Here is a 27,382-nt window from a genome sequence, read left to right on the forward strand (position 1 = left end):
GTTCAAAGGTCTAGGACTGAGAGATAACTGTGTCTGAAAGCAAATCTTATACTCAGTAGATCCCAACCATGGACATTCAAGCTTTTAGATCCTATGTGACACTATCCTTTGCTACTGCAAGGGAATCCTGCTCCCTGGGGACCAGAAAGAGTCAACAGTGAGTGAGCTGAGCAAAAAGTTTTCAGTTCTCTGGTGAGAGTGGAATTTAAGCTATAGCATGACGGGTTTAGGAGAGACAAAAAAGAAAAACTTCCAAAAAAGCAAAGTTGTTAGACAGTTGAGTCACTCTCCTAAACTGGAGGATTTCCTTCTCTGGGTGGGGCACATCTCCTGATGTGAGGGCTGGTAGAAAGAAAATATTCTCTTTAAAAGCACAACAGATTTTCTTCTTCACACAATTACTAAAGTCGATTCCAAAAGCTTAACTCTAATAACATCATTCCCCTATCCACAAACTTCCCATGGATCTCTACTGCCAACTGAATGAAATATGAGTTCCTTCATCCAGCAGACATACAATGTGGCCCTTCCCTCATTTTATTTTCCCCCTTACATTTTATTTTAAATTTTCTTCAATCAATAAAAATCCATTTTCTCGTCCTCCTACCCCACTTCATTCCTGATCAAGAATGAAAGAATGTTTAAGCATGTATAGTCAATCAAAACAAATTTCTACATTGGCTGTATCCCAAAAAAAAAAAAAAAATCTCATTCTGTACTCTGAATCCTTCACCTCTCTGTAAGGTACTGGGTATCATTACATTAACTAGAGTTCCTAATTTTTTTCAAAGTTGTTTACCTTTACTATTGTATCATCATTGAATAAATTGTTCTCCTAATTCTGTTCACTTCAGTATGCATCAGTTCATACAAGTCTTCCCAGGTTTTTCTGAAACTCTCTCCTTCATTTCTCCCATCACAATAGTATTCCATTGCATTAATATGTCATAAATTTTTCAACCATTCCCCATTTTGTGGCCATCTTCTCAGATTCACATACTTTGCCACCTCAAAAGGAGCTATTTATATTTTTATATACCCTTAGGGTTTGTTTTACTTAGGACCAATATCTCTGCTGTCCCTCTTATTTCTCCTTTCCTTCCTGTTTTCCTTATGAATGAAATGTATTTCTATACCCAACTTAAGTGTGTTCGTGTGTGTTTTTCATTATTTTAACTCTTTCAGATAAGAGTGAGGGTAAAATGTTAGCTGTTCTCATCCTTATTCCCTCCTCCTTATTCACATGCATGCCTACTTGCATGTCCTAATTATTTATGGTAATTTTAACTTTACCTCACTCCTGTGGTATTCTTCCTCCCTCCTTTTTACATTCTTCACCTAAGATCAAGATACAACAGAACCATTACCATGTCTTGTCTAATTGACTCCCTCTTTGATCCGTGATGATGATATGATTCACACAGAAACATATGTATCCTTTGCCCATGTTTAAATGTAAATTTATGCTTATTTAGTCCTTTATCTCTGTTTACCTTTTTAGGTTTCTCTTTGCTCCAGTGTTTGACTTCAAAGTTTTTCCAAAGCTTTGGTCTTTTCATCAAGGATAATTGAAAGTCCTCTATTACATTAAAAATAACTTTTTCCCCTAAAGCATTACACTGAATTTTGTTAGATAAGTTATGCTTCGCTGAAAACCCATGTCCTTTCCTTCTAGAATATCATATTTCAAGTTCTGTGCTCCTTTATAGTAGTGGCTACTAAAATTTTTTTGATCCTGATTCTAGCTCCAGTACCAAGTACTTGAATGCTTTTTTCTGGATGCTTTAACTGGAAACTCTGGGTTTTGTCTATAATATTCCTGGGGATTTTCATTTGGGGCTTTCTTTCAAGAAATGACTAGTGGATTTTTATTCTATTTTGTTTTTCTCTCTGGTTCTAAGAGATTTGGACAGATTTTTAAGATTTTTAAGGTTTCTTGAAATATAATATCTAGACATTAGGCTTTTTGGGGGGTCATGGTGTCCAGATTTAATGATTCTTAAATGTTTTCCCTTCGATCTGTTTTCCAGGACAGGGTTTAGAGGTTTGGGAGAGTTTTGTTTTTGTTTTTGCTATAATATATTTTATATTTTCTTTTATCTTTTCAAACGTTTAACATTATTTTAATATTTTGTGCTGCTTCATGGAGCCATTGGTTTCCATTTGGTCCATTCTAATTTTCAATGATTTTGTTGCTTGCACAACCTTTTGTATTTCCTGTGCCAAGTTGTTCTTTTGTTTCCAAATTTTTTCCTTAAGCATTCTCATCCCACTTATAAAATTTTTTTTTTTATCTTTTTAATTCTTGCTTCATCTTTTTCAGGAATCCTAGTTGAGTTTACATTCAAGCTCTGTTTTTCTCTGAGGTATTGTTTGTAGATTTTTTTGGATCATTCCCTTCTTTTGGGTTTATCTTGAACATCTCTGTTCAGTGGAATTTTTATTTGTTCATTCTTCTAGCCTATTTCCGGTCTTCAGACTTGATGTTAGGGATGGGATCTGCCATATTTCTGGAGGGATGGTCTGGGCTGATCCTGTTGCTGCTTTCCTAGGGTTTATGTAATTCCAAGATCTCAGCAACAGGCTGGAGACTTGAATGCTTTCAGTACTATCTAAGTGGTCTGACCCAGGGCAAAATCTGATTGCTGCTCCCCTGGTTTGAGTACTGCAAAGTTCCTGAACTAGGTGTGGGTTTGGGCTGATGAACTCACTTCCTATCAGCAAACTGTGAAGTTCTGCTGGTTCAGAATGTCAGAATTTATAGGCTCCCCTTTGGTTTAGGTTTCCTGTCTTCATAATTCCTCCACAGACCGAGTTAGATGTTGAAACTGATACCATACTCTGCTCCTGGAGTCTGAGCCACACTGCTGCTAGCTGCTTCTGAACTTCCTCCTTCCCAGATACACAGATGTACCGTCCAGGATTTCCCTACTTGAGAATGCCACCTTCAGGAGTAGATCCCCTTCTGTTTCCCAGAACTGGGCATTGGGGCAACAAAGCTCCCAGTTGGAATCTGTCCCTTCACAATACCCTGGCATAGGTCTGGGACTTCCTCTTGCCCTGAGGCACAGGCATCAATTGGGAAATGGCTGAAAAAGTTAGAATATATAAATATAATAGAATATTATTGGTGGTTATAAGAAATGATGAAAGGAACAAAGTTAGTGAAACTTGGGAAGATCTATATGGATTCATGAAGAACGAAGTGAGTAAAACCAGAAGAATAATTTATACCGTATTATATCATAATGGCAATATTGTAAAATGAACAATTTTGAAGGACTTAAGGACTCTGAGTATCCAACCTAATGACTATCCACGATTTCCAGAAGACCAGCAATGACGCATACAATCTGGCTCCTCACAGAGAGATGGCAGATTCAAGTTGCAGAATCAGATATTTTGGTCAAGATAAGATTTTGTTTTGTTTGACTATGATCATTTGTCACAAGAATTTTGTTTTTCTTGGGGGTGAGGATGGGACAAGATAAGAGAGAAAAAAAGTGCTTGGTAATTGAAAAAAATTAATTAAAAGAAAAAAAAAGATAAATTGGATGATCCCTTTCCCCAAGGAACTAATAGCCTAGTAAAAATCCAGCACAAGAGATAAGGTCTGAGCAACTCGAACCAGAAAGCAATCAAGTGTTAAATTGTGTGCTATAGATTCTAAGTATAGTAAGTATTCCAGAGATGAGAAGGATGAGGGATGGCTGCTGTCAATATCTGTCATGAAAGAGGTGGACCTCAAAGGGAGGGTAAAATAATCATTTTTAGCATTCATTAGATCAGATTTCACAGATCAGATTAAAGGAGAGACCAGATTGAGATCTTACCCAGTCTTCAGAAAGGATTGAGGAAAGGAGAATACTGGGCTATCCTGGGGGGAAAGCACCAGGCCTTTGGGCTTTAACTACTGAGATGGGAAACCCTACGGATGATGAACTGTGGTCAGTCTAGATTTCTGGCCCAGGGCCCTTTAAAGAGCTTAAATGGAAACAGCTGGAAGAGGGAGGGAGGGAGGGATTAAAATCCCTGGGTCCTGGGCTCAGCTGATTTCTAGCCTGGGGGAGCTGAGTCAATAGCCCCAGCACTGTGAGTGCTAAAATCAAGGGATTTCACCCATGTGGTTTCCCCTTAGCAGCAACTCTCTTTTCCCTCCTCCTTCCAAGGATTGGCTCCAGAATGCTCTCTCAGATCCTGAAGGACTAGGCTGGGGGGGTGAGGTACAACCTAAAGAGAAGGTGCTGATGACTTTTCCAGTAGAGGAAGAAGAGGAAGAAGAAGAGAGTGCTCTGCTCTCTCTCCTAGACAGAGGAAAACTGGAGGAGACATTGGGGGCTGACTTAGTAAGTAAAACTCTGGACTCAAGGCCATATCTTCCAATCAACATGCATTCAGCAAGAGCTTACTTTCTATGGGCAAGGCAGGCATTCACACCCTGCCTTAAAAGAGTTTCCATTCCTTTGGGAGGTGGGGGAATGTGTAAATCTTGAATTATACACAAGGTATCTTCAGAGGAAGTAAGTGATCTCTGAAGGCAGGTGGTTGAAGAGACCCAGAAAAGATGGGATATGTTATCAGTTTTAAAGGAAGCCAGGGCAGAAAAAACTTTGGGTTTTGGCTCATTGACTCCCTGAGGGCTTGGACAAGGAAGGGTCTTTCCTGATCTGCCCTTGCCTGAAAAATGAAATCAGGGAGGAATCTAGCTCCCTAAAAGCCTCTGGGTGGGCTCATATTCCTAGGATTCTGGGACTTTGCCATCCTTTACCAAACTCCTCTTGATCATGCAGTCTCTGAAGGTGGTCTTTTCCAGGGCCATGGCAGTTTCTACTGAATCCTCATAAGCAAATTCAGCATAAGAACTGATTTATCTCTGGGGGAAAGGAGGGAAAGAATGCAAGGAAAGGTTCTATAGCAATCCTCTGAAAGAACCCAGGGGGGAATTTTAGAAGTTTAAAAGGGAGCAAGTGATGGAGGGGTTCCCATGGGTGAGGAGATGAGAGAGCCAGTCCACTGTATTGTTTCCTGGGCTTCCTTCCCCATCCTCACCCAACCTGGAACTGATCTCTGAGGGAACCTGACTTTAACAGGAGGCAGGTGTTTCCATCCATTGGCCTCAAGGAGATGGGTGGGAGCTGGAGGACATCAGAGCCAAGCTACAGAGAATGGAGAAAGCCCATGAGAGACAGGAGCTCAAGGGCATGGAAGGGGCAGAACAGCGGCAGCCAAAGGAGAGAGAGCTGACCACGCAAGCATCCAGTCCCCTGCTATCGCCAGCCCTGAGAGACAAGGAGGCTGCTCATCTGCTGAGCACAGAACACAGTAAGAAGCCAGCTTTGGGACTTTCTCCACACCCCACTGGTCCCCAATAGACATTGGGGAGGAGGGAAGAAAGGAGGGGAAGCGAGCCTACAATAGGAAGGGGCATCCCTTTGTCTGAAAGGATCCAGAAGTCACATTAGCCAAGGAAGTAGCTGGGCATGTGGATTCTTGGCTCTGTACAGTGGTCTTCCTACCCCACCTTGAGCTTCTCTTGCAAATATTTTCTCATTCTAGGTATGCCCTTCCCAGGGACACCCATTGAGAAGTTAGAGGCTGATCACAGATCTGTCTACGTAGGTAATGTAAGTGGTCAGAAAGGGCACTGAGGGGGAGGGACTATTGGTCAAGTCAACTCTTCTGTGAGATGGAAGAGTGGATAAGACAAGCCCAGCTTATAGACAGCCACACTGCCTTGACCATTTTGGCCCAGAGTAGGCCAATTAGATAAAAGTCTCTTGGATGTCCTACTTCTTCTTCTCTGCTGATGGGGCCCTTGATGGTCAAATAGTCTTCCCACCATGATCAGTCTGAACTCAGGTTCTGATCTCTGGAACTTCCTTTAGGGAGAGTGGAAGGAAAGGGGAGGAAGATAAAACTTTTTTTCCTTTTGCAATGAAAGCCTCCCATTTGTTGTACACACACACACACACACACACACACGTGCGCGCGCGCGCTGAGTTCTGATGGGCCAATACTTCCAGGTGGATTACAGCGGCACAGCCGAGGAGCTAGAATCCCACTTCAACTGCTGTGGTGAAATCAACAGGGTCACCATCCTCTGTGACAAGTACTCCGGACATCCCAAAGGGTCAGTTCTGAGACTCATGGATAAAAAGGAGGAGAGCATGTGTTGAATTGGGTTGAGGTTAATCTTAACCTTGTCAAGATCCTAAGATTGGTTAAATACCTAGATATTAATCCTCCCCTCTGAATCAGTTTTCTGATAATCTTGGGCACAAGCAAAAGTCGGGTCATCTTTATTTTCTGCCTCTTCTTGGGATCTTTGGTCCTATCCCTGACCCTGAACTATCCCATTCCTTAGCTATGCCTACATTGAATTTGCCTATAAGGATTCAGTGAAGACCGCCATGGATCTGGATGAAACTACCTTTAGAGGTCGGATAATCAAGGTGAGTTTATGGAAGGCAAGGAGTTAGCGGATGATGGCTATAAAATGCCGTGTAAATCACTAGATATTTAGTAAGCCTCTCATTGTTACATAGATCAAAGATATGGAATGAAGGGATAGGAGGGAAAAGGGAATTTGTGAAGGGAAGGGTTTGGAGAGGAGATCCTGAGGGAAATAGTATTAGTAGAATATTTCCTTCTCATGTCCTTTTTCTAAAAGTAACTGGTTTCCATTCTGGGGTGCTAGGAGAATGATAATAACCCTTAATAGAAATGAGAAATCCCGAAGAGGAGCTGGAATATTTCTTTAGAGAAAAGAGAGTTATTCGTTGTAAAAAGAAATTCTATGTCGTTTAATCATTTCAATAATGTCCAACTCTCTGTGACACCATTTGGGGTTTTCTTGGTCAAGATATTTAGAATGGTTTCCTATTTTTTTAGTTCATTTTACAGATGAGCAAACTGAGGCAAACAGGGTGAAGTGTTCTCTCAGGATCACCTAGCTAGTACTTCTCTGAGGTCAGATTTGAATTCAGGAAGATGAGACTTCTTGATTCTAAGTCTGAATTTAACTTCTTGCCCAAATCCAATCCCTCTTTAAATTTCTCTATTTCCACTAAAACCATTACCATTCTCCATGTCATCCAAGTTTGTTCCTTCTTGAATTGTCTTTGATTTTAATCTAATTGTTGACCGTTTCTTAGATCTATTCCCTTTATTCCATTCACATGGCCACTCTCATAATTGGAGCCCTTATTATCTCTTCCTGGGACTATCAGAAGAGCTTCCTAATTATTTTCTCCACTTCCAGTCTCTTTTCTCCCTCCTTCTATTCAACTGCTCCAAACTGCCTAAGACACAGCTTTGACCAGACATCCTTACAGGTTCCCTATAGCCTCAGAATAAAACATATACTTCTTTAAAATTCTTTCCTGTAAACCCGGAGAAAAATAGGCCAGAGCCCAACTGCCCAATATCCAAGAAAACCCTGGTAAAAGCATGAGAATTAGACATGAGTGGAAACAACTGAAAAATTAATGGAACAGACCCTCCTGATAAAAATGTGTTTTACTTTTCTGAATCTTCTGGAGATTGTCCTAACCTAAATACATGTTAGTTATAGACAGGCTAGGTCATTTAAGGAAAGAAGCCATTAGCTAATTCAGTGAGGGTAGACAATTTATGGGTAGCAGCTTGTATGAATGCCTAGAAAAAATGAGATGAAATATTAAGTTAGGAGATAGCTGTACTGTTTGACTAAAATATAGAACACATGAAATGACCTTCTTTTATACTTATTTATGTAAAGGTTTCTATTTCTTCCTCATCCCTAGTAGAATGTTAGCTCCTTAAAAATTTTTTTTAAATAAAAGAAAAAGTAAGCTCCTTGAAAGCAAGAATTTTTTGTTGCTGTTATTACTATCTGAATCCCTGGTGTCTTATATATAGCAGGTATTTAATATATGTATTCATGGAATAAAAGCAGCTAAGTGGCACAGAGATTGGAGTGCTGGGCCTGGCTGGGATAAGGAAGACTCATCTTCCTGAATTCAAACCCAGCCTCAGATACTTACTAGATGTGTGACTCTGAGCCAGTCTCCTTTACCCCATTTCCTTTAATATTCTTATCTATAAAATGAACTAGAGAAGGAAATGGCAAATCACTACACTATCATTTCTAAGAACACCCTGGAAAAATTATGAAGAGTTAGACATAAGTGGAAACAATTGAAAAATTAATGGCATAGACCCTCCTAAGAAAATGTGTTCATTTTTCTGGATCTTCTGGAAATTGTCCTAACCCAAATACATGTTAGTTATAGACCGACTTATAGAAGAGGAAAATTTTAGAAGATGAGGTAATCCTGCAAACCAATAGATGGAGTTAGCCCAAATTTGAATGAAGCCAGATCTCACAAGCAAAGCTTTGGGGAGTTCCCCATAGAACCTAATGTCCCCTGGGCTGATGTCCTCAACCAGCAAATTTATTATCTTAGCGTCTTTTTTTTTCTTTCCCAATTTCATCTTCTTAACAATGACCTCTTGGGGTGTGGGGCAAATCTGCTTTCTATTCCAGGTTCTGCCCAAAAGGACCAACTTTCCAGGGATCAGCACTACAGATCGAGGGGGCCTGAGGTCTCGACCTCCTGGCAGAGGAGGCCCTCCTCACCGGTATAGCCTTTATATTGGGGACCGACCAAGGCGCCTAAGGTGGAGAGGTCACAGGTAAGGGGCACTTTAGGAGTCTCAGATGAGACAAGAGGAAGCCCAAATCAAAATCCAGGCCTCCCAATAGCTCCTATTTTTTCGCCCTTACCCTATACCACCTAGAAGGCCTGCTTCCAAGCCAAAACATTCTTGATGAAATTTGGTGGGGAAAGAAGGTTGGTGTGGTAGGATATGTGGGGAAAAGCAAGAAATCCCTCTTTGAAAAAGGCTGGATAATTCTAGCCACCCTTATAGTAGAGTCAGATCTGAGATGGAATGGAAGGTACTGAGTTGGGGGAGAAAGTCAAAAGATTTTAGTTGCTTATTCTAGCTAGGGAAGAGGAACATCTAACTATACTTTTGAGTCAAGAATGGTCTTTCCTTTGAAGTCATTGTGTTTGTCATATAATGTAACAAAAGGCTGGATGGCTAGGTTCATTCCCTGCAGGCTTGATCAGTCTTTGGAGATGTGGCAGGAGATAAAGGGGTCCCAAACCCCCCACAAATTTCCATCAGGGAAGCAAATACTTAGCTCCTACAAAGCTATGCAGAGCACCCCCGCAGGGTGTAGATGCTGGTAGAGTAAGCCAGTGATAAGCCCAATCCATTCTTTGTACTTGCTTTTGAAGGCTTTCTACACACTGATAATACATAACTCTTGATCCATTTTTCTTTCACAGGGGGCATGGAAGATTCTCCCAATGGTTTGAACCATATTAGAAGTTTGGAGTGGAGATGTGGGCTATGAAGAAAAAAGGACAACTAAAATCTGGGACTATCTTAACTACATAACTAGAGTGCTCAGCTAGGATTGGGTGGGTGGGTGGAATAAATTTGGTACAGAGTACAAGGCAACCAGCTTTAGGCAAACCTAGAGATTAAACTACAGACCTTGAGGAGGCCTCAGGTTAGGGGCTCTTTCCTTTTCTGCTTCCATCCCTGTCTAAAGGCAGATCAGTCCATGTTATCATAGCGACACATGGATTTCCTGAGGGCCAGTGTTCTTAAGAGCTACTCTGATCTTGGACCTCTAGCCTTTTGATCCCTTAGACCAAGGCTGGCCGAATGGGGGGAGTATGGGAGGGATAGAACAAAGCTTTAATTTAACACTGCTTGATGTTCAAGTCACCAGTTTTAAATAGAAACAAATGTACAGTATGTTTTCTTAATAATATAAATAATTAAATATGGAATATTTTTTTTAAAGCAAGTATGTTTTCTTCTTATTCACTCATTGATTAGCAGTAGTTTCTCTTCCCACTGTAAATGCACACACTTAAAAATAAGAGGCAAGAGCACTTTTCATTATAATGGAAAATGCCTACTCTTTAAGGGAACATCAAAACCCTAGAGTTCTTGTTAGGCAGATGTCGGCTATTTTCTGTTTACCAATTATACATCTGGGGATGGGAATAGGGTCGACATTTTTTGGACACATGGATTTTCACTTTTTTGTCTACAAGCTGGTAGATGGGACCTGTCCAAGTTCAGTGAAAACTGATTCTGGCTTTAATGAATAACTAAAATTTGAATTTGAGTGAAATTTTTGAAAAAAAATATATATATATATTACACACACACATACACACACACACACACACACACACACACACACACATACACATATTATTTGAACCGTTTGTTAATTTGTTTATTATTTAGTTCATCAAACTTTTTATTGCATGCCAAATCAGACTTTGTTTCCCTGTGCTTAGGATGTTCTATCTCCTGCATCTAGTGCAAGGCCAGGAATAAAGTAAGCAAGGACTTGAATAAATGCTTGTTGGTGGATCTTCCCACTTTAAGGTAGGCTGCTGTCTGCAGGTGGGCCTTCCCAGAAGCACTGGTTTCTACTAACTTAATAACAGCTTTTATTAAGAATTGCTCTTACATCACTTTCTTGCTAATGTTTTCTTTCAGACACTAGTCCTCAAAGGCCCTGTCTGCCTCAGAAAATTATCTCTGGCAGGTTCTAATCAACTTCCCAGGTACATGCTGCCCAAATGGAAGAGTGCTCATCCATCCCCAGAAAAGTTGTCTACTTGGTAGTGAATTTTTCAGCCATGGATACTTCTGAAGCATGGAAGGGTTGCAATCTAGATTGGTGGAAGGTACAGCCAATAAAATGACAGAGCCTTTCAAGAACAAATAGAGTCCTTTGTTGTTCATATATTTACAAATATCCTCATTTGATCAAGCTTCCAAGATCCCTTCTGCTTCATTTATCCTGTCTTAGAGACCATTTTATTTGAGAAGTATAATAAAGCCTTTCTGGCTCTGGACTGAATTGCTTTCATTGCATTCATATGAGATAGTTGAAAGCCTCTATAGCTGGCACATAGCAGATACTTAATAAATATTTGTTTTCTTCCTTAGTGGGAATTAGATATGAGTAGTTCCTGCTTTGGTTTCAATACCCTATTTCCTATAATGCTATTAGTGCTTGTTTCTTGTTAATGACAAAGTATAGGGGAGGTAACTTTTGGGTTATCTCCATTTGCTTGACACAGCAATAGTAATTTTTCATTTTAATAGTAATTTTTGGGATGTGATCAAAGCAAAGGACTTTTTCAGGTAAGAATAAGTCCTTCCTCATAAATGATGGTCTGGGGAAGAGAATGGTTCTACGGATAGAAAAATATTTTTATTTTGTTAAATATTTCCCAATTACATATATATATTTTTAGACATTCATTCTTTAAAATTTTCAGTTCCACGTTGTATACAGTAACGGCCACATTGTGTGATGATCACCTTTGACAGACTTAGCTCTTCTCAGCAACACAATGATCTAAGATAATTTCAAAAGACTCACACAATAGGAAATGCCATCTACATCCAGAGAAAGAGCTATGGAGTCTGAATGCAGATTGAAATATACTATTTTCACTTTTAAGCAAAAAACAACCAAGTGTTTCTCTTTTGTTCTTGTTTTTCTTTCACATGATTGATGTGGAAACATGTTTAATCTGACTGTACATATTGCTATGTACCTATATTGCTTGCTGTCTTGGGACAGTGGGAAGAGAGGGAGAAAAAAGCTGGAACTCTAATCTTATAAGAATGAATGTGGAAAACTATCTTTACATGTAATTGGAAAAAATAAAATACTATTAAGTGGGAGGAAATGATTTCCAAAAATGACTTCCACCCATTGAAAGCAAGCAATATATCAATAATATATAGCCCCCCCCCAAAAAAAATCTCACCCATTTCCATATTAGCTATGTCACACAAAAATAAATTAAAAGCAAGAAACATTAAGAAAATAACAAAAGTATGCTCCAATCTGCAATCATCATGAGTCCTTTAAAATTGTCTTGGATCACTGTGTTGATCAGAGCAGCAAAATCTTTCACAGTTGATCATTACTTTGTTGCTATGTGGTTGTTCATTGTTACAATGTTGCTGTAACTGTGTACAATATTATCTTGGTTCTGTTGGCTTTACTCTGTATCTGTTCATGTGAATCTTCACAGGTGTTTTCAAAAGCATCCCCCTCATAATATCCCCCAGTAGTATTCTATCACAGTCACAGGTTACAACTTTTTCAGCTATTCCCCAGTTGATAGGTATCTTAATTTCTAATTCTTTTAGGTATGGCATTTTACATGCATTTGATCCTTTCAACATTCCTGGAAGATAGGTGATATTATTATTTCCATTTTCCAGCTGAGGAGACTGAGGCATTCTCAGAGTCACACAGCTAGTATCTGAAGGCAGATTTGTACTATGGACTTCCTCATTCCAGATCTGAGGCTTTCTGCACTGTGAGAGGCCCTAGTTGCCTAACTAGATCTTCCATAATCCATATTTCTTTCAAGGCTCAGTTTAAGTGAGTCCTTTGACATGAGGCATCCCCCAAATTAAGACAACTCTGAGGTACCACTACACATCTCTTAGATTGGCTAAGATGACAGGAAAAGATAATGAAGAATGTTGGAAGGGATATGGAAAAACTGGGACACTGATGCATTGTTGGTGGAGTTGTGAGCGAATCCAACCATTCTGGAGAGCAATCTGGAATTATGCCCAAAAAGTCATCCTTTGATCCAGCAGTGTTACTACTGGGCTTATATCCCAAAGAGATCTTAAAGGAGGGAAAGGAACCCACACATGCAAAAATGTTTGTGGCAGCCCTTTTCCTAGTGGCAAGAAACTGGAAACTGAGTGAATCCCTTTCAGTTGGAGAATGGCTGAATAAGTTATGGTATATGAATATTATGGAATATTATTGTTCTGTAAGAAATGATCAGGAGGAAGATTTCAGAGAGGCCTGGAGAGACTTACAGGAACTGATGCTGAGTGAAATGAGCAGGACCAGATCATTGTACATGGTGCATCAATATTATACTTCAAGTCTGATGAATGTGGCTCTTTCCAGCAATGAGATGATTGAGGCCAGTTCCAATGATCTTGTGACAAAGAGAGCCATTTACACCCAGAGAGAGGACTGTGGGAGCTGAGTGTGGATCACAACATAGCATTTTCACTCTATTTGATGTTGTTCACTTGCATTTTGTTTTCTTACTCATTTTTGATCCGATTTTTCTTGTTCAGCAAAAGAATTGTATAAATATTTACACATATTGGACTTAACATATATTTTAACATGTATAACATATATTGTATTGCCTACCATCTAGGGGAGGGAGTGGGGGCAAGGAGGGAAAATCGGAAACACAAGGCTATGCAAGGGTCAATGTTGAAAAATTATCTGTGTATATGTTTTGAAAATAAAAAGCTTTATATTAAAAAAAAGAAAGAAAGGAGGCATTCCCAGTTCCTTAAAGCACATAGTAGGCACTTAATGGTTGTTAGATGATTCCTCCCTCCTTTAGTGTTTCTTCTGTCTGCTTCTTCTAACACCACTCCTCTCCACCCCCAAAAGGAATCCTGGTATCCATTTTGTTTGTTTTACATAAACAAGTTTCCTCTGGCTGTGTGTTAAGTTTAAGGGTGAAAATTTTTTGGCTTTAGATCCCTGGCACCTAGCAGGGCCTAGCACATATAAGGCACTTAATATCTGACAGGAAGTAGACTGAAAATTCTTTAAAAAAAAAAACGAGAAAACTCTATTATTACAACACTGAATCATAGGCTCGTTGATTTGGGATTGAAAGCAGATAAGCCCATGTTGGCAGCTAGGGGGTGCAATAAAGTCAAGAAGACAGGGGTCCAAATGCGCTCTGACACTAAGTGTAAGATTCTGGGCAACTCAACCTGGCTGCCTCAGTTTCCTAGGGTTGTTTTGGGAGGATCAAATAAGATATCTCAAAATATGTATTAAAGTGTGTGTCTGGCACACAGCGGGTGTTTAATAAATGCGTCTTTCCTAGTCCAACCTCCTCATCTTACAGATGAGCCCGGCTTACACAGATAGGGGGTGGCAGAGGAAGAATTCGAACTCGGGGGCTGCCCGCAAAGCCAGCCTTCTTGACTTATTGTGCAGCCCCGTCCGGCTCTTTGTGAGCCCCTGCCTTTGGGGGTTTCCTAGGCAGAGATACAGGATTTCCTTCTCCAGCTCATTGGACAGGTGGGGAAAGGGAGGCAAGCAGGCTGGAGCGGCAGCGCGCAAGCGTCCGGGGTCCCACGTGCACTCAGGACGATGGGTCCTCCGACTCTGAGCGCCCCCTAGCGGCCCCACCTGGGCTCTAAATAGAGTAAGTGATACCGCTTACAACTCACATCCGGGTCTTATTTCCGAAGGAAGCGCTATAAAGGGACTTCCCGCCAATCTCTCTTCTACCCAGTTCTCCCGGCTCCCTCTGTCCCTTACCTAAGATCTTTTATAATTTGTAAAAAAAAAAAAATCTTACTAGATGTCTTTGGGATTTGAGGATCCAAAGCTCTGGCTACAACGGTGTGTCTGTCCGTCTCTTCTACAGGCTTCCATGGTAAAGAGGAAAAAGAAGCAAGAGCTGGGTTAATCAGCAACTTCTATTCAGTCCGCACCGGGCACCACTCACTATGCGTACAAATGCAAAAACGAGACAGTCCCTGACCGCTGGGAGCTTCCGCTGCACTGGAGGGAACGCCATTCACACACAAAACCGGCCCCCGGAGGAGGGGGAAGCCGCGGATGGTTAATACACTGGGAAGCCGGAAGGGAAACCTCGGGAATACTCCAAGACCTTCCATGGAGAAAGCTCCAGAACAGGTGAAGGGAGCAGTGGGTAATCATCCTAGGGAGCCAGGAGGCTCCTCCCCCCTTGCTATGACCAACTCTGAAGCCTGGAAAGCTAGCTTTGGAGCTGCCTGGCTCTGTCAGGGCATTACGTTTGGCCAAAGACAGGGGGCTCCACGCTGCTTCCGGGGAACGTGGCCGCAGGCAGGCCGTCTGAGTCCCTCTAAGAGCTTGGCTGTCCTGACTGCCCTGGGGACCGAAGGACTGTTTTCTCTGACCAGTGACTCACACATTAGAGCCAGAGCTACTTGCTGGGGGGTCATTAAGCCTGCGGATGGATAACGGTGGCTGGGGAAAGGCCGACTGCTACTTCCCTCCTCCTGGAGTCCCCGCTACTACAGCGAGGCAAGGAACCAATGGAAGTCCTCGCGGTGGGACTGATAGCGGAACAGGCCCCGGAGCCTTTGCAGGACCTCGTGGGGGCCAGACGGAGCAGGAGCTCTTCTAGCTGGGGCCAGGAGGCTTAACCTGCCACGGAAGAGTTTACCTTCAAAGAAACAAACAAAACCCTTGAAGCTACAGGGATTCCTACAGCAACAGAAATGAAATGTAAGGGCTAAAGGCATAGAGATTGTGACTAAAACAAAGGACCCCCAAAGGGATTCCTCACTCCAACACAATGAACTGAAGGAATTATACTTAGACTCCAGAGTCTTACTGTGGGTTGCGATCCCATGTGGAGCCTCTTAACTGAATGGAGGGGCTGCGAAATCATGTTTTATTACCAGTGTTTGATTGATACACCTATTTTCTGTACTATACCTATATACCTGAGATGAAAAGGGCTTGTGAGTGGAAAAAGTTTAAGCCCTGATCTAGACCAGAGGTTCTTGACTTTTTTTGTGTGGGACAGACTAGGAAAGTCTGCGGACTTTTTTTCTTTAGCTTCTTTTTTCATTCTTAATTGAAAGGAATGTTAAATTTAAATTAGATGTTAGTGAAGATATAAAGAAGCCATTTCCTCCCACACACACACACCCCGCCATCTTTTGAAGTCTGGGAAAGCCTTGGACCTTTTTTTTTTTTTAAGCTTCTTTTTTCATTCCCAATTGAAGAAACTGTTAAATTTAAGTTAGATGTTAGTGAAGCTATAAAGAAGTCATTTCCCCTCATTTTTCCCCAGACACCCTAAAATCTATCCCTATACAAAGACTTGGGTATCCCAGTTTAAGAACACCTGCTCTAGATGGAGAAACCATAGGAGCAAAACCTTGTTTGGTTGGAAAAAGGAAATAAGGAAAATGTTATCATGTTAAAAATCAGAGAAATCTCTTAGGGCACCTAGTACATGAACCTGGCAAACAGAGTTCTTAAATCCACAGAACCTAGGGAGGAGCATCCAACTCACAGAATTCTTAAATTGGGAGCAAACACAGAGACCATGTTAACCTAATCCAAACCTGAAAAAGACTTTCTCTCTACTGTGCCCAATGGTCACTCTCTGGCCGTTATTTGAAGCCATCAACAAGGGGATAGGCAACCACTTCTTCCTATGGTAGCCCATTCTAATTGAGGAGAGCTCAGATTGTTAAGCATTTTTCTCACATCAAACCTGAACTTGCCTCTTTGTAACTGTCACCGAATGAGGAATCAAACAATTCTAATCTCTCATCTCCAGCTCAGTAGTAATATCCTCTAGACTAAGGGAAAAGCACATAGGGCTGGGAGTCTGGGGCTCTGCTACTTTGGGCACATTTTAACATTTGGATTTGGAATGACTGCCTTTAGATAACATCCTCAATGATCAGAGAAAGTCAGTTCTTCCTCCCTTCCTTCCTTCCTATCACTCTGAAAGCAACTGAGCACACAACATTAACATTATAATGGGCAGCACAGTGTAAATACAGAATTCTCTTTGGAAAGCTGGGACTTTGGCATGTATGGGAAAAAACACGGAAGCTTCAACTGATTCAACTTTTTATTGAAATAAGCTTTCTGTAATCATTCACTTTACATAAGAGTTTTTAGACATCTAAATACAGCAATTTTCATATTATACACAGGAGGAGGTAATATATATACATATATATATACACACACATATCTGCATGATACAGTTCTGTATAAAATGGCATTTTTCAGAAATAACTGAAAATTATACTCTCTCTCAACAAACCTGCACCATCATGGAAGTCACCATGTTATCAAAGGCCCTGCAATAAAGAAACAGATCAATTAAGAGAAAGAAAAGCTTTGGACGAGTGCCACAATGATGACAAGGGGAATTTGTATAAGTGTTTCTAGTTGGCAGAATATCCCTGATTTTTTTCCCTAACAATATCTAACAAGCTATGTGACGTTAGAATTTGTGAAAGCTTTCATGTGCATTACCTCATCCAATCCTCACTAAACTGACCCCACTTCAAAGGTGAGGAAACTGGGGCTCAAGTCCCAGCCCTGGAAAGCCCTAAAGCAAACAGTCCAAACAAAGGCTGCCTACCTGAGTCAACCTGAAACCTAGAGACCCTAGGACTCAAGGGAAAAGGCTGGTCTGCAAATATAAGTGATCTCAGCATGAGGAGGGAGAAACTAAAAACAGGAAGCACAAACTTGGCTATCTGGTACTGGGGTCAGAAGTCACATTGTGCCTCAATGGCATGTCTGGATCACCTCACAGAGTTAATTTCTTGACTTGCCTTAACTATAATTTTAAAAGTAGGAGCCTAATAAGGCACGCTTATTAGTTGTGCTGGAAATGACTAATCCATAAAGGAGAATGCGAGGAAGTGAAGTCCTGGGAATAGGCCCGGCTCCATCCTCTGTGATCCAGCCTAACACACGGCCTATCTCAAAGAATCCCCAAAAAAGATCAACAGATTCCAGAGTCCACAATTTTCTAGGCAAACAAAGTCAGTCTAAGAGGAATTGAAAACCCTCAATAATCTAATTCTGAAGCATTAAAAAAATGACATTGGAAAAAAGGAGAGCTGTTTAAAGAGACCTATAGGGAATTATACTGAAGGGAATTATGTGCAGAAGATGGAAGGAGGCTGGCAGGAGCGCGATGTACAGAAAGAGTAACAAAGAGAATGGTTTTAGCCATGTTTTACAAAAGAGAAGCATCAAAGATAGGGCAGGATGGATCAGTAGAGCAGATAGGATAGCCCAGGAGATAGGAAAGGCTCGATGAGCTCAGGCCTCTTTCAGCTCCAAACTCATAACTTTAGGATCTCCTACTTGGCTAGTTTTCTCTATCAAGTAGAAGCTTCTTAATGGCAAAGGTAGAACAAACATGGCTAAATGGAAGCTGATATCCAAATAGTTGTGACAGAGACAAAAAGAGACAGATTGTGCTGATCCTGAGTTTGAGTCACTGGGCATAAATGAAATGAACTGGCCTATGTGACACACATTTGCAATAAACCAGGTTTATACAAAAGCTAGGGAGATGTGACTAGGAAGCTAAGAAGTCTGAGTGGATTACAAATTCAGGATGAGCTGGAGTGGAGACAGCCACCAAAGTTGGTACACTCCCAGCCTCAGATGAGGGAGATGTGTTCTACAGCACTGTCCTAAACTGACCACACCCAGACTATCATCCAGGTCAATCTTGGGGCCCTGTTTTAGGAAAGATATTGATAAGCTGAAAAGGAGGGAAACCAAGAAAATGAAGGGCCTGGGGATTGGCTACAGCCTCTGAAGATGTTTTGCTTAAAGAAATGTCAAGAAAAGACTTCAAGGAAAGCCATCATGGTTTTCTTCAAGTGTCTGAAGGCCATCATGGTTAAGAAAGACTAGACTTGCTCTGTTTGGTTCCAAAGGAAAAACAGGGAAGAGAAAGGAGGGAAACTATTATGTGTCCTTCCTTAAGCATTTGTGCCCAGATACTGTGCAAAGGGCCTTTCAAATATCACACTGTATCATTTAATGCTTTGAAACCCAAAGGAATAAACTTAGGCAAGAGTTAAGGAAAATTCTGGTATTTCTGAAAGTCAATTGCTTTGCCTGGAGGCTCTCTCCAGCCATGGTCAGGTGATCTCTCACAAATGTGCTGGATTAAATGGACTCTCAAACAGTTTTGTAGGTAATGACACCAACTTCCAGGTCATTTTAGAGGGACATATGAACCCCACACTGATTTTAGTTTTAAGGCAATTTAGAAGAAATCTGGAGCTTCAGTCCCCTTTGTATATTCAATAAAAAGTGAAAAGGAAGTTTTACATAACTCTTGGTTACTGAAATGGCCAAGGATGGTGGTAAAAGTGTTTTGTTTTGTTTTTTTTTACTTGATATAACAGGGTCAACTGCGGGCCTTCCATGGAAGCTTGTGATCCCCTTATACCCCATGGAAAGGAAGCTTCCAAATTGGTGTTAAGTGGCTCATCCCTAAATGACTTTCCTAATAGCTAAATCTCAGTAGTCCAACAATGGCCCACAAAAAGCTGACAGGAAGCAACCCACTCACCTAGAATGAATACGGTCTCCAGGGTTATAGAAGGGGTTGCACATGACATCTGTGTAGGAATTATGTAGCTTTCGAAACATCTGAAAAAGAGACAGCAGCATTTTTAATTAACATGTACAAAGTGACCACCCGGCTGGATTTCTGGCTTCTCAGCATTTTATGAGAATGGGGGGGCAAAAAAAAAAAAAGGGAATAAAATGACTGATCCAGCAAATTGCTTTGAAATTTTCTGCACTCACACTGCGGATCTCATTGTCTCGAAGTGCTGTGTTGGAAGAATCCACCACCATAACAAATTTCACCTTGGAATTCGTCACATAGCCATATCTGTGCAGCTGGTTAGGGAACATGCTTTTAACACAGGGAATGCTGTGATTGCAAATGAAACAAACAAAGTATCAACATGAAGAATATGCAAGCGTGTGTCCATCTGTTCACACTTTCACAGCTCCATGACAAAACCACTTTGGAAAAACAAAGTGACAACCTTGCAATAAAAAATACCACAACAGGCCTGACTGTGCCACAGTGACCTGTCCAGTCCATGTGCATTACTAATACACAAGCTTTGAATGGCTCCCTATGTATGCAGACACAATATTCACATGGGACTGACATCTCCCCCATCCCATTCAGAATCTGAGATTTCTGGGGAAATCAGATCTCTTTTATCCTTGTATTTTCCTGAGGGCCTGGTGCAATTAGTACCATGGCTACCAGGGGTACTTAAAATTGTCACTGAATGTACAATTAGAAAAAAAATCTTATCTTGGTTTAAAATTTTGTGGGTTGACCTAGCAGAAATTCACTGACTCTCTCTAAAATTGGAATGTGCTTCCATTTCAGGAAGTGTCCAAACCCAAGCATCTTATCTGCAAAATGCATAGTTCTAGGATTGGATAATCCTTCTGGTTCCATCTCTGCCTTTAGTCAAGTCAGTGGGCAAGGATTCATTAAATGTTTCCTATGGGCCAGACACTGTGCTTTATACTGTACTGTATTCTGGAAGACAAGGGCTCCCTGTCACAGGATCTAGCACTGAAAGGAACCTCAGAGCTCATTTCAATTTTATGTGTAAGGAAAGCTACACTAAAAAAAGTGAAGCAACTTTCTCCAGATGACAAAGACAGGAAGAGAACCACATAACTGATTATTTAGAATGATGCATGAGGAGATGAAATGATGACCTCTTACCAAAAATGGTGTTCTTATCAGAAAAATCTCAACAGAGAAAGCATGGCATCCTGGGAAGAGCACAGGCGGCCTTCTAAATGAAGGTCCTTTGAGTTTCAGGCACCACAACTTTCTGCCTATTCGAATGTGTAAAAGTCACCTCCCCTCCCCTCCCAGGACTTGATTTCTTTACTAATAAAATGAGTCCCAGGTCTTCTATAAATTAGTTTAATGCTAGTACTCTATTGCAGCTATCTGGGGAAAGCAAACCTTTTTTCTTGAATCAATTGACAAATATTAAATGGCTAAAGTGTTTCAGGCACTGGAGATAAAACAATCAAAACTGAAAGTCCTTGCCCTTGTTTATAACTATAATAGGAGAAGCAGCATGCACATATACAGACTTAAACAAATACAAGGTTATTGTGGGGGAGAGGAGACTGGGTAATCTGAAGGTTTCATGCAGAAGATGGTACTTTGGCTGAGTACTGAAGGAAGTGAAGAAATCTAAGAGGTAAAAGTGAGGAGGAAGAACATTCCAGAAATGGGGGTTGTACAAAATAATGAAGAGGGGTTATAGAATGTCATATGTCAGGAGGAGCAAACAGGCCGATTCCCTGAAGCCCCCTAGCTGGACCATCACAAAGAGGGAGTAACATATAATATAGCTGCAAAGTCAGGAAGGGGGCCAAGTTGTGAAGGGAGGGATAGATATCTGATCCCAGAAGTAACAGGGAATCACCTGAGTCTACTGAGCAGGGAGCTGACATTGTCAGAGAGAGGTACACTTCAGGAAAATCACTTTTGTGTATGGAAGAGAGATTACAGAAAGAAAGAAATCTGGGTAAAAGCTCAGGAATGATCAAGGGTAGGGGTTAAGTAGATAAAAGAGAAAAGAGGAAACAGGAGAAAAATATTAGGGGATAAAATTGATTTCTCAACAGAATGGATACTGGGGAGAGGAGGAGGAAAGTAAGACACTGAGGATATCACCTAGGCAAAAAAATTTTGAATTACCCAATTAAGGAAAAAGAGGCCTGAATAAGCAGACTATCTGTATGGCCCTAATTAACTGGATAACAGCTAATCCTCAAATTGTAACGGCATGAAATACGTTTCCAAGATCAGCCAGTCCTAAATAGTCTCCTACAAATGCAGAATGAATGCTCAGAAATGAAGTTCCATCTGTGGGCACACACAGCAGCTTCTTGCATTTATAAAATACCCCATTGGGCAACAAAAGATACACTTTGTAGTCTTCTGTGGGGTATAGGAGTCCCAGGTAGAGTTCCCTCTGATCCACGAGGGCCTTCCCCATTGCAGAGACCTTCTCATCTACCACATCGAGAGATGTGTGCACCGTGTAATGGAACTTCAGCTCCTGCTCGGCAGGGATACTTCGGATGTAGAGTGGGTAATTCTGCAATAAAGAATAAGGCTTTAGCCACAATGCATTCAAGTTTTTGTTGTTGTTTGTTTTTATTTTTTTTTTACACACTCGAGTTTAACTCACAATCTCACAATTTTACAAACCCACTTCACCACCAATTTTAACTACTATTACAAGGGACCATTTCACCCCTGTTATGGGCCAGAACTTGAAACAAAGGACTCTTTCAAGGTGCTAAATCAGTGGAATTGATAGAGACAATGGTTGTTTAGCATGGTGCTTAACAGTTCTCTAGTTCAGTACATGTACTTAGTACTTACTATAGTTCTACAAGATTCACACCATTGATAAGAGAGCATATAAGCTGGGACAAACTCAGTCTGGAGAAGTAGGGAAGGCAGAGACTGTGGTGTCGGTCCTCCTGCCTCCCCCACAGAAACCAAGACACATTCAGGAGGACCTCAAGAAGCTGGCAGAGGCAGAGAACACTGGCGGCAGGAGCTCAAGCTCTCAGAACCAAGGGGAGAGACAGATCTCTAAGAAAGCTAATTGGGCCCCAGGAAAGGAGACTTTAATCCCTGGCTGCACTTGTGGCGATTACTGAAGTGAAACAAAGGCTGCCTCCAGAGACCCCCAAAACTTCAACAGAGAACATTACACACCCCAATGTCACATTCCTCAAAATCAGAACTACAACTTCTTCTTGTCCTATCTAGAAGGGCACAGGCATTTATTAATAACCAGAGCTCGCATTTAGATGTACTTACTTTGTGCAAGGCACTGGGCTAAGGGCTTTTACAAATATTATTTCATTTGATCTTCACTAGGAAGTGCGAGGCTGTTATTATTCCCATTTTACCATTAAAGAAAATGAGGCACAGGGTTACATGACTTGTCCAGGGTCACGCAGCTATAAAATGTCTATTTAATGACTAACACAGCGGGCGCTCAATAAACTGAACTCAAGTGCATTCGGTCCTTCCTGTGGAGTGAAGAAGACCCGGATTCTGGTCCTCTCCCTGACACTGACTAGCTGTGAGGCTCTGGGCCAGTCCCTCGCCCGCTTCCTGCGTCAGTTTCCCCATCTGGCCAAAGGGGTGATCGCAGCAGCTGCACAGCCCGGTCGTCGGAAGCCGCCATCGGGGCCGCCCCATTAGGAATGTCACGACTTTAACTTTCAGGGTCAGTTCTGCGCCTAGATGGAGAGAACGTCCTCCCCCGGGCGATCCATGGCCAGCTTCCGCCGGCAGAGTGACTCTGACCTCGGGACCTGGGTGTCCCTCCCCTCCCCCCCCCCCGATTAGCCCCGGGCAGTTCTCGTAGGGTTCTGGGACTGGGCCTCGGAAGCGCTTCAGAGCCAACGAAGCGCTACAGGGAGGGGGCGGGGCGGGGCAGCGCTCGGGGCCCTCTCCCAGAGGGCTTCTGAGGAGCGCCTAGTCGGAAGCAGGAGTAGGAAGGCCTCCCGGAGGCCTGGGTCCCGACAGCCCGCAACACTGACCTCTTTAGCGATCACTGCAATACACACCGCCATCTTGCTAGGGGGAGGGAGAACCCCATCACGTGATCGCCCTCCCACTTCCCTGGCCCTGTCACGTGTCCGGCTAGAGCCTTGCCCCGTCCCCGCCCAGACAGGCTTTGGAAACTCCAGAGAGCTGTAACCTGCGCAAGCGCCGGCCTCAGCCTCGCTCTCGCTCCGTTTTCCCTCCTCCCGCCTCTGCCCACACCGCCCCGGGACTCTTCGGTCCCGGTCCGCGACGGCGCGCAGCACCCGTCGCTATCCCAGCGTCGGCGATTGTCATGGCGACGGTTGCCATGGTACTCGGCCTGAGCCTGTTTCTCAGCTGGGCTTCATTGGGGGCGGAGGCCGACCCCCGACCCCCCAACATCGTGCTCCTCCTTATGGACGACGTGAGTCCGGGGCTAGGGTCAGGGTTCCAAAGTCCAGAGAGAATGACCGGGGCCCAGGCGGGAGGAAGCTGGCAGGAAGTAGCGATGCCTGACCACCCCCCAACCCCAATTCGTGCGCCCCCTCCCACAGTCCCCTACTGGTATCTCCGGAACTCCTGGGCGAGGAAACACCCTCCACTGATGCATCCCACTGCGTAAAGACTCGCAGAGCGGTCTGGAGCTCTCCCGAAAATAATGTTCAGCGGAGCACCTTGGGCGGGTCCTGGGTTCAGATTCAGACTGTGCTCCATCTAGATTTTTTTAAATTTGCTGAACTTCCTCAGGCCTCAGTTTCCCAATCTGTAAAATGGACTAGATGGCCTCTGAAGTCCAGCAGTACCCTCCCTCATTGTCCTTTCTAGCCTAAATCAAATGGAGGCAGGGTTAGGGATGAAGGAGAGAGATGGGGGAGGGGCATGGAGGGGAGATCATCGCCGATTTTTCTGGTTGTTTGGGTGTTGTCCCCCTTCAGTCTGACTGAGCTCCTTGAGGTTAGCGTCGGAATTCTGCCTTTTCTTTGTATCCCTAATGCTTAGCACAAGGGGCTGGCACACCGTAAGCACTTAATAAATGCTTGTAGACTAGTTGAAATTATAGGATTTAGAGGCCAGCAAATAAAATCCCCCTCGTTACACTGAGGAGGAGCCCATTGAGTGGAACGAATTGATTCTAGAACTTCATTCTCCTGACCTGAATACAGCCCTTTCCTGCCGTACCAATAAGAAACGGCACTTCGGCAAATCCCTTAAGCTCTCTGACCGCTTCTGCTTCCCATCCCCTGTCCCTTTCCCCTTTTGTTAAATAGGAGGGTTGGCTGATTCCAAATCCTTTCATTCTTCCCTCATTACTCTTAACAAAGTCCTCAGTTCCACTGCTAAATATTTTAAGCACTCCCTGTGTTAAGCTTTGGTGATAAGAAGACAAAACAAAACTTGTTTTGGTCTCCAACTTCATTGTTCTGGGGCGAGGAGTATGCATGTCCACAGTTCAATAATATGTACAATGTCATTTGAAGAGGGAAGCTGTTGACGAATGGGGAGAGCTGTTGTTTTTGAAGAAGACCTGTATTTAAGTGAGGGAGGACTGTGCAAAGTCTAAAGCCTGTTGTAGAAGAGAGCTCTGTTACCGTGAGTGAGTGAGTGGATTCCAGACTGGAGAGATCCATTGTGCAAAGTCAGGTGATGGGCTGCAGGCTGCCAAGAGATGGCGGAAGGATTGGAAAGGTGGGTGGGAGCCAGACTGAAAAGGGATCTAAATAAATTTGCCTTGTGAACTGACCAGATCTGGAGATATGGCTCTGGAGATCTGGAGACAAATCTAGAGAATGAAGGGGAGAAGGAAGAACTAGAAGCAGAAAGGTCTGGTGAGAAGGACAGGAGGTTATATAAGAAGGGAAGAGAAGACAGATGTGACATATCTAAATTTCTCCTGCCACTACAAAATGATACCTGACTGGATTTGGGGGAGAAGGAAAAGAGAGTCATAACTCCATAACTGCCAACCCAGGAGACGTGGATTTGACAGAAAGTAAGAATTCTGTTTGAGATGTTGGGTTTCAGATCCATGTGGGGCACAAGGAGAAAATGTCCAACTGGCAGTAATATAAGTCTAAAACTAAGGAGAGAGGAATTTGGGTAGAAATAACAATTTTGGGAGTAATCTACTGAGTATCATGAGTCCGTCTTGAAAAGATCACAGAGAGAAGAGAGTCAGAATGTTCTCAGACCTCCCCAATCATTTTCGTACCTCTCTGTGGTACTTCTCTTGTAATATATATTATAGAGTCCTAGCTTTAAAGTTGTAAGGGTCCTTACTGTCAATTGTCCAACTCCCTCTATTCATAAGTCTAATTGAATCTTTTTATCTATGTAAACAGCAAAGGCTAGCAGTTTATCCAGACTCTCCCCCAGCATTTTGCATAATTCATTCTCTAGTCCTGAGTAAAATAGTTGTTGTTTGAGTGAAAGAATAGAGGTTTACAAAACCCTTCTCCTGACTATAGTAATGAGATATCTAGTGTATTATTATCCCCATTTGACAGATGAATAAAGTGAGGTTGGAAAAATTAAATAACTAGTCCATGGAAGATAATAGTGTTTAAGAGCTAAAGATCATCTAATTCCATCCCTTTATTTTTCCATTGAGGAATACAGAACTGAGTCCCAGAGAAAAGGGGAAAAGAGAGGAAAATAATTGTTTTATAGTGCTTTCTATGTACCAGGCACTGTGCTAAGGCCTTTTACCAATATTTATGATTTGATCCTCAACGATTCTCTGAGATAGGTACTATTATTATCTCCATTTGACAATTGAAGAAACTGAAGCAAACAAAGCCTCTACTGACTTAAACGTCCATACTAAAAGGCAGAGCCTGGCCTCCCAGACCAGTGTTCAGCACATACCTGCTCTGTTGCAGAGACAGGAACATTGTAGCATCCTAGATTTCAAGCCTGGAAAGCAGTGGAGAATCAAACACAATAAAATGTACAGTTGCATGTCTTGTCCTTACCTGCCCCTGTGTTATGTGCCTCAGAAGGCTCCTTGAGGGCGTTTGCCTTTGTTTCCCCGGCACCTCACATAATACACACGAAATGCTTACTAATTCTTAGTTCATTTATAGTATTTTTAATCCAACTTTCTTAGTTTGCATATAAGGGAACTGAGGCTCAGAAAGAATCAAGTTCTCTTGGACTCAGTGATAGAGCTGGGTGCTTGAATCCACATCTTCCTGCTCACTCTCTATCCTTTTCCTTGTTTGGGTCTCAGTTTCCTCTTCTGTTAAATGAGGGAACTGGATAGCTGGTTGGTCTTTGAAGTTTCTTTCAACCAGGGATCTATGATAGCCTGCTGCCTTCTGGGCATAGGCCGGAGTGGAGAAAGTAGACAGGGCGGGGGATCTGGAGATAAATCTAGAGAAGGGGAAAAGGAAGAAACTAGAAGATCTGGTTATGTAAGAAAGTGAAGAGAAGACTGATGTGACATATCCATTTCTCATGAGATAAGGCGAGTTGTTCCCCAGCATGCATTCTTACCTAAGGCAACTGGAGGAGATGGCTGGGCCTTCTAGGCAGAGATTCCACTGTCTCCAGATAGTTCTTTATATTGTGACATGGACAGGATCCTGCTCTGGGCTTCAGTTTTAAATCTGAACTGGCAAGTCTCGAACCCCCAGCTGAGTAGGTAGTTGGAACTCTATAAAAGCTTTGGCATAAATCTAATGTGATATTATCCTTTAGTTTAATTACATTGAGGAAAAACTCCGCTTCCCCCCACCTCCTTAAGTATCTACTTAAAGCAAATAGTCTTCATTTCATTTCACCTAGCACTCTGCATCTAGAATGAGGACAGAAGGTACATTGAGAAATTCTAGAAGGGTAGTCACCAAAGTTGGGATGGGGCAGATGGGTACACTCTAGCATGCCTCAGATCCCAGTGATAGAGCTTGTCTCCAGCCCACATTCTTCCCTAACTCTTCACTGTGCTACAAATATTATTTCACTTGATCCTCAACTATCCTTCAAGGTGGTTTCTATTATTATTCCCATTTGATAGTTGAGGAAACTGAGACAAACAGACCATCTACCTGGGGCTCAGACCCTTCGCTTCTGGCTCCCAGGACCAG

At 42.3% G+C, this 27,382-nt stretch overlaps 3 protein-coding genes across 4 annotated transcripts in view; 2 read left to right on the forward strand and 1 right to left on the reverse strand.

The window, feature by feature from the left end:
- The first annotated feature begins 4,074 nt into the window (after positions 1 to 4,074).
- PABPN1L (PABPN1 like, cytoplasmic) lies at positions 4,075 to 9,864 on the forward strand. The gene is made up of 7 exons (XM_051982916.1): positions 4,075 to 4,346; positions 5,091 to 5,322; positions 5,557 to 5,624; positions 6,024 to 6,130; positions 6,365 to 6,452; positions 8,528 to 8,676; positions 9,339 to 9,864. Exons 1-7 carry the CDS (start codon positions 4,122 to 4,124, stop codon positions 9,376 to 9,378), a joined length of 909 nt encoding a protein of 302 aa, XP_051838876.1. The 5' UTR covers positions 4,075 to 4,121; the 3' UTR covers positions 9,379 to 9,864.
- A 6,881-nt stretch (positions 9,865 to 16,745) lies between these two features.
- TRAPPC2L (trafficking protein particle complex subunit 2L) lies at positions 16,746 to 23,427 on the reverse strand. The gene is made up of 5 exons (XM_051974788.1): positions 23,312 to 23,427; positions 21,671 to 21,843; positions 19,490 to 19,577; positions 19,251 to 19,330; positions 16,746 to 16,998 (listed from the first exon to the last, which is right to left on the reverse strand). The coding sequence occupies exons 1-5, from the start codon at positions 23,342 to 23,344 to the stop codon at positions 16,953 to 16,955; spliced, it is 420 nt and encodes a 139-aa protein (XP_051830748.1). The 5' UTR covers positions 23,345 to 23,427; the 3' UTR covers positions 16,746 to 16,952.
- Positions 23,428 to 23,498: 71 nt separating this feature from the next.
- Positions 23,499 to 27,382, forward strand: part of GALNS (galactosamine (N-acetyl)-6-sulfatase) — a 65,474-nt gene continuing 61,590 nt past the window's right edge. The window contains exon 1 of one of the 2 annotated variants that reach the window (XM_051974786.1): positions 23,499 to 23,721. In XM_051974786.1, the coding sequence (XP_051830746.1) occupies positions 23,611 to 23,721 (111 nt within the window). In that variant the 5' untranslated portion in view covers positions 23,499 to 23,610. The remainder of the gene's footprint in view (positions 23,722 to 27,382) is intronic. The other variant, XM_051974784.1, reaches the window with a different exon arrangement.

The sequence above is a fragment of the Antechinus flavipes genome, chromosome 2 (assembly GCF_016432865.1).
Source record: "Antechinus flavipes isolate AdamAnt ecotype Samford, QLD, Australia chromosome 2, AdamAnt_v2, whole genome shotgun sequence".
Classification (NCBI taxonomy): Eukaryota; Metazoa; Chordata; class Mammalia; order Dasyuromorphia; family Dasyuridae; genus Antechinus; species Antechinus flavipes.

Coding starts and splice junctions, on each gene's coding strand:
- PABPN1L (XM_051982916.1), top strand. CDS start 4,122: ATGTGGTTTCCCCTTAGCAGCAACTCTCTTTTCCCTCCTCCTTCCAAG. Junction 6,131..6,364: donor TACTCCGGACATCCCAAAGG/GTCAGTTCTGAG, acceptor CCCATTCCTTAG/CTATGCCTACATTGAATTTG. Junction 8,677..9,338: donor CTAAGGTGGAGAGGTCACAG/GTAAGGGGCACT, acceptor TTTCTTTCACAG/GGGGCATGGAAGATTCTCCC.
- TRAPPC2L (XM_051974788.1), bottom strand. CDS start 23,344: ATGGCGGTGTGTATTGCAGTGATCGCTAAAGAG. Junction 19,578..21,670: donor CCCACAGAAGACTACAAAGT/GTATCTTTTGTT, acceptor CCAGCTGCACAG/ATATGGCTATGTGACGAATT. Junction 19,331..19,489: donor GAGACAATGAGATCCGCAGT/GTGAGTGCAGAA, acceptor TCTCTTTTTCAG/ATGTTTCGAAAGCTACATAA.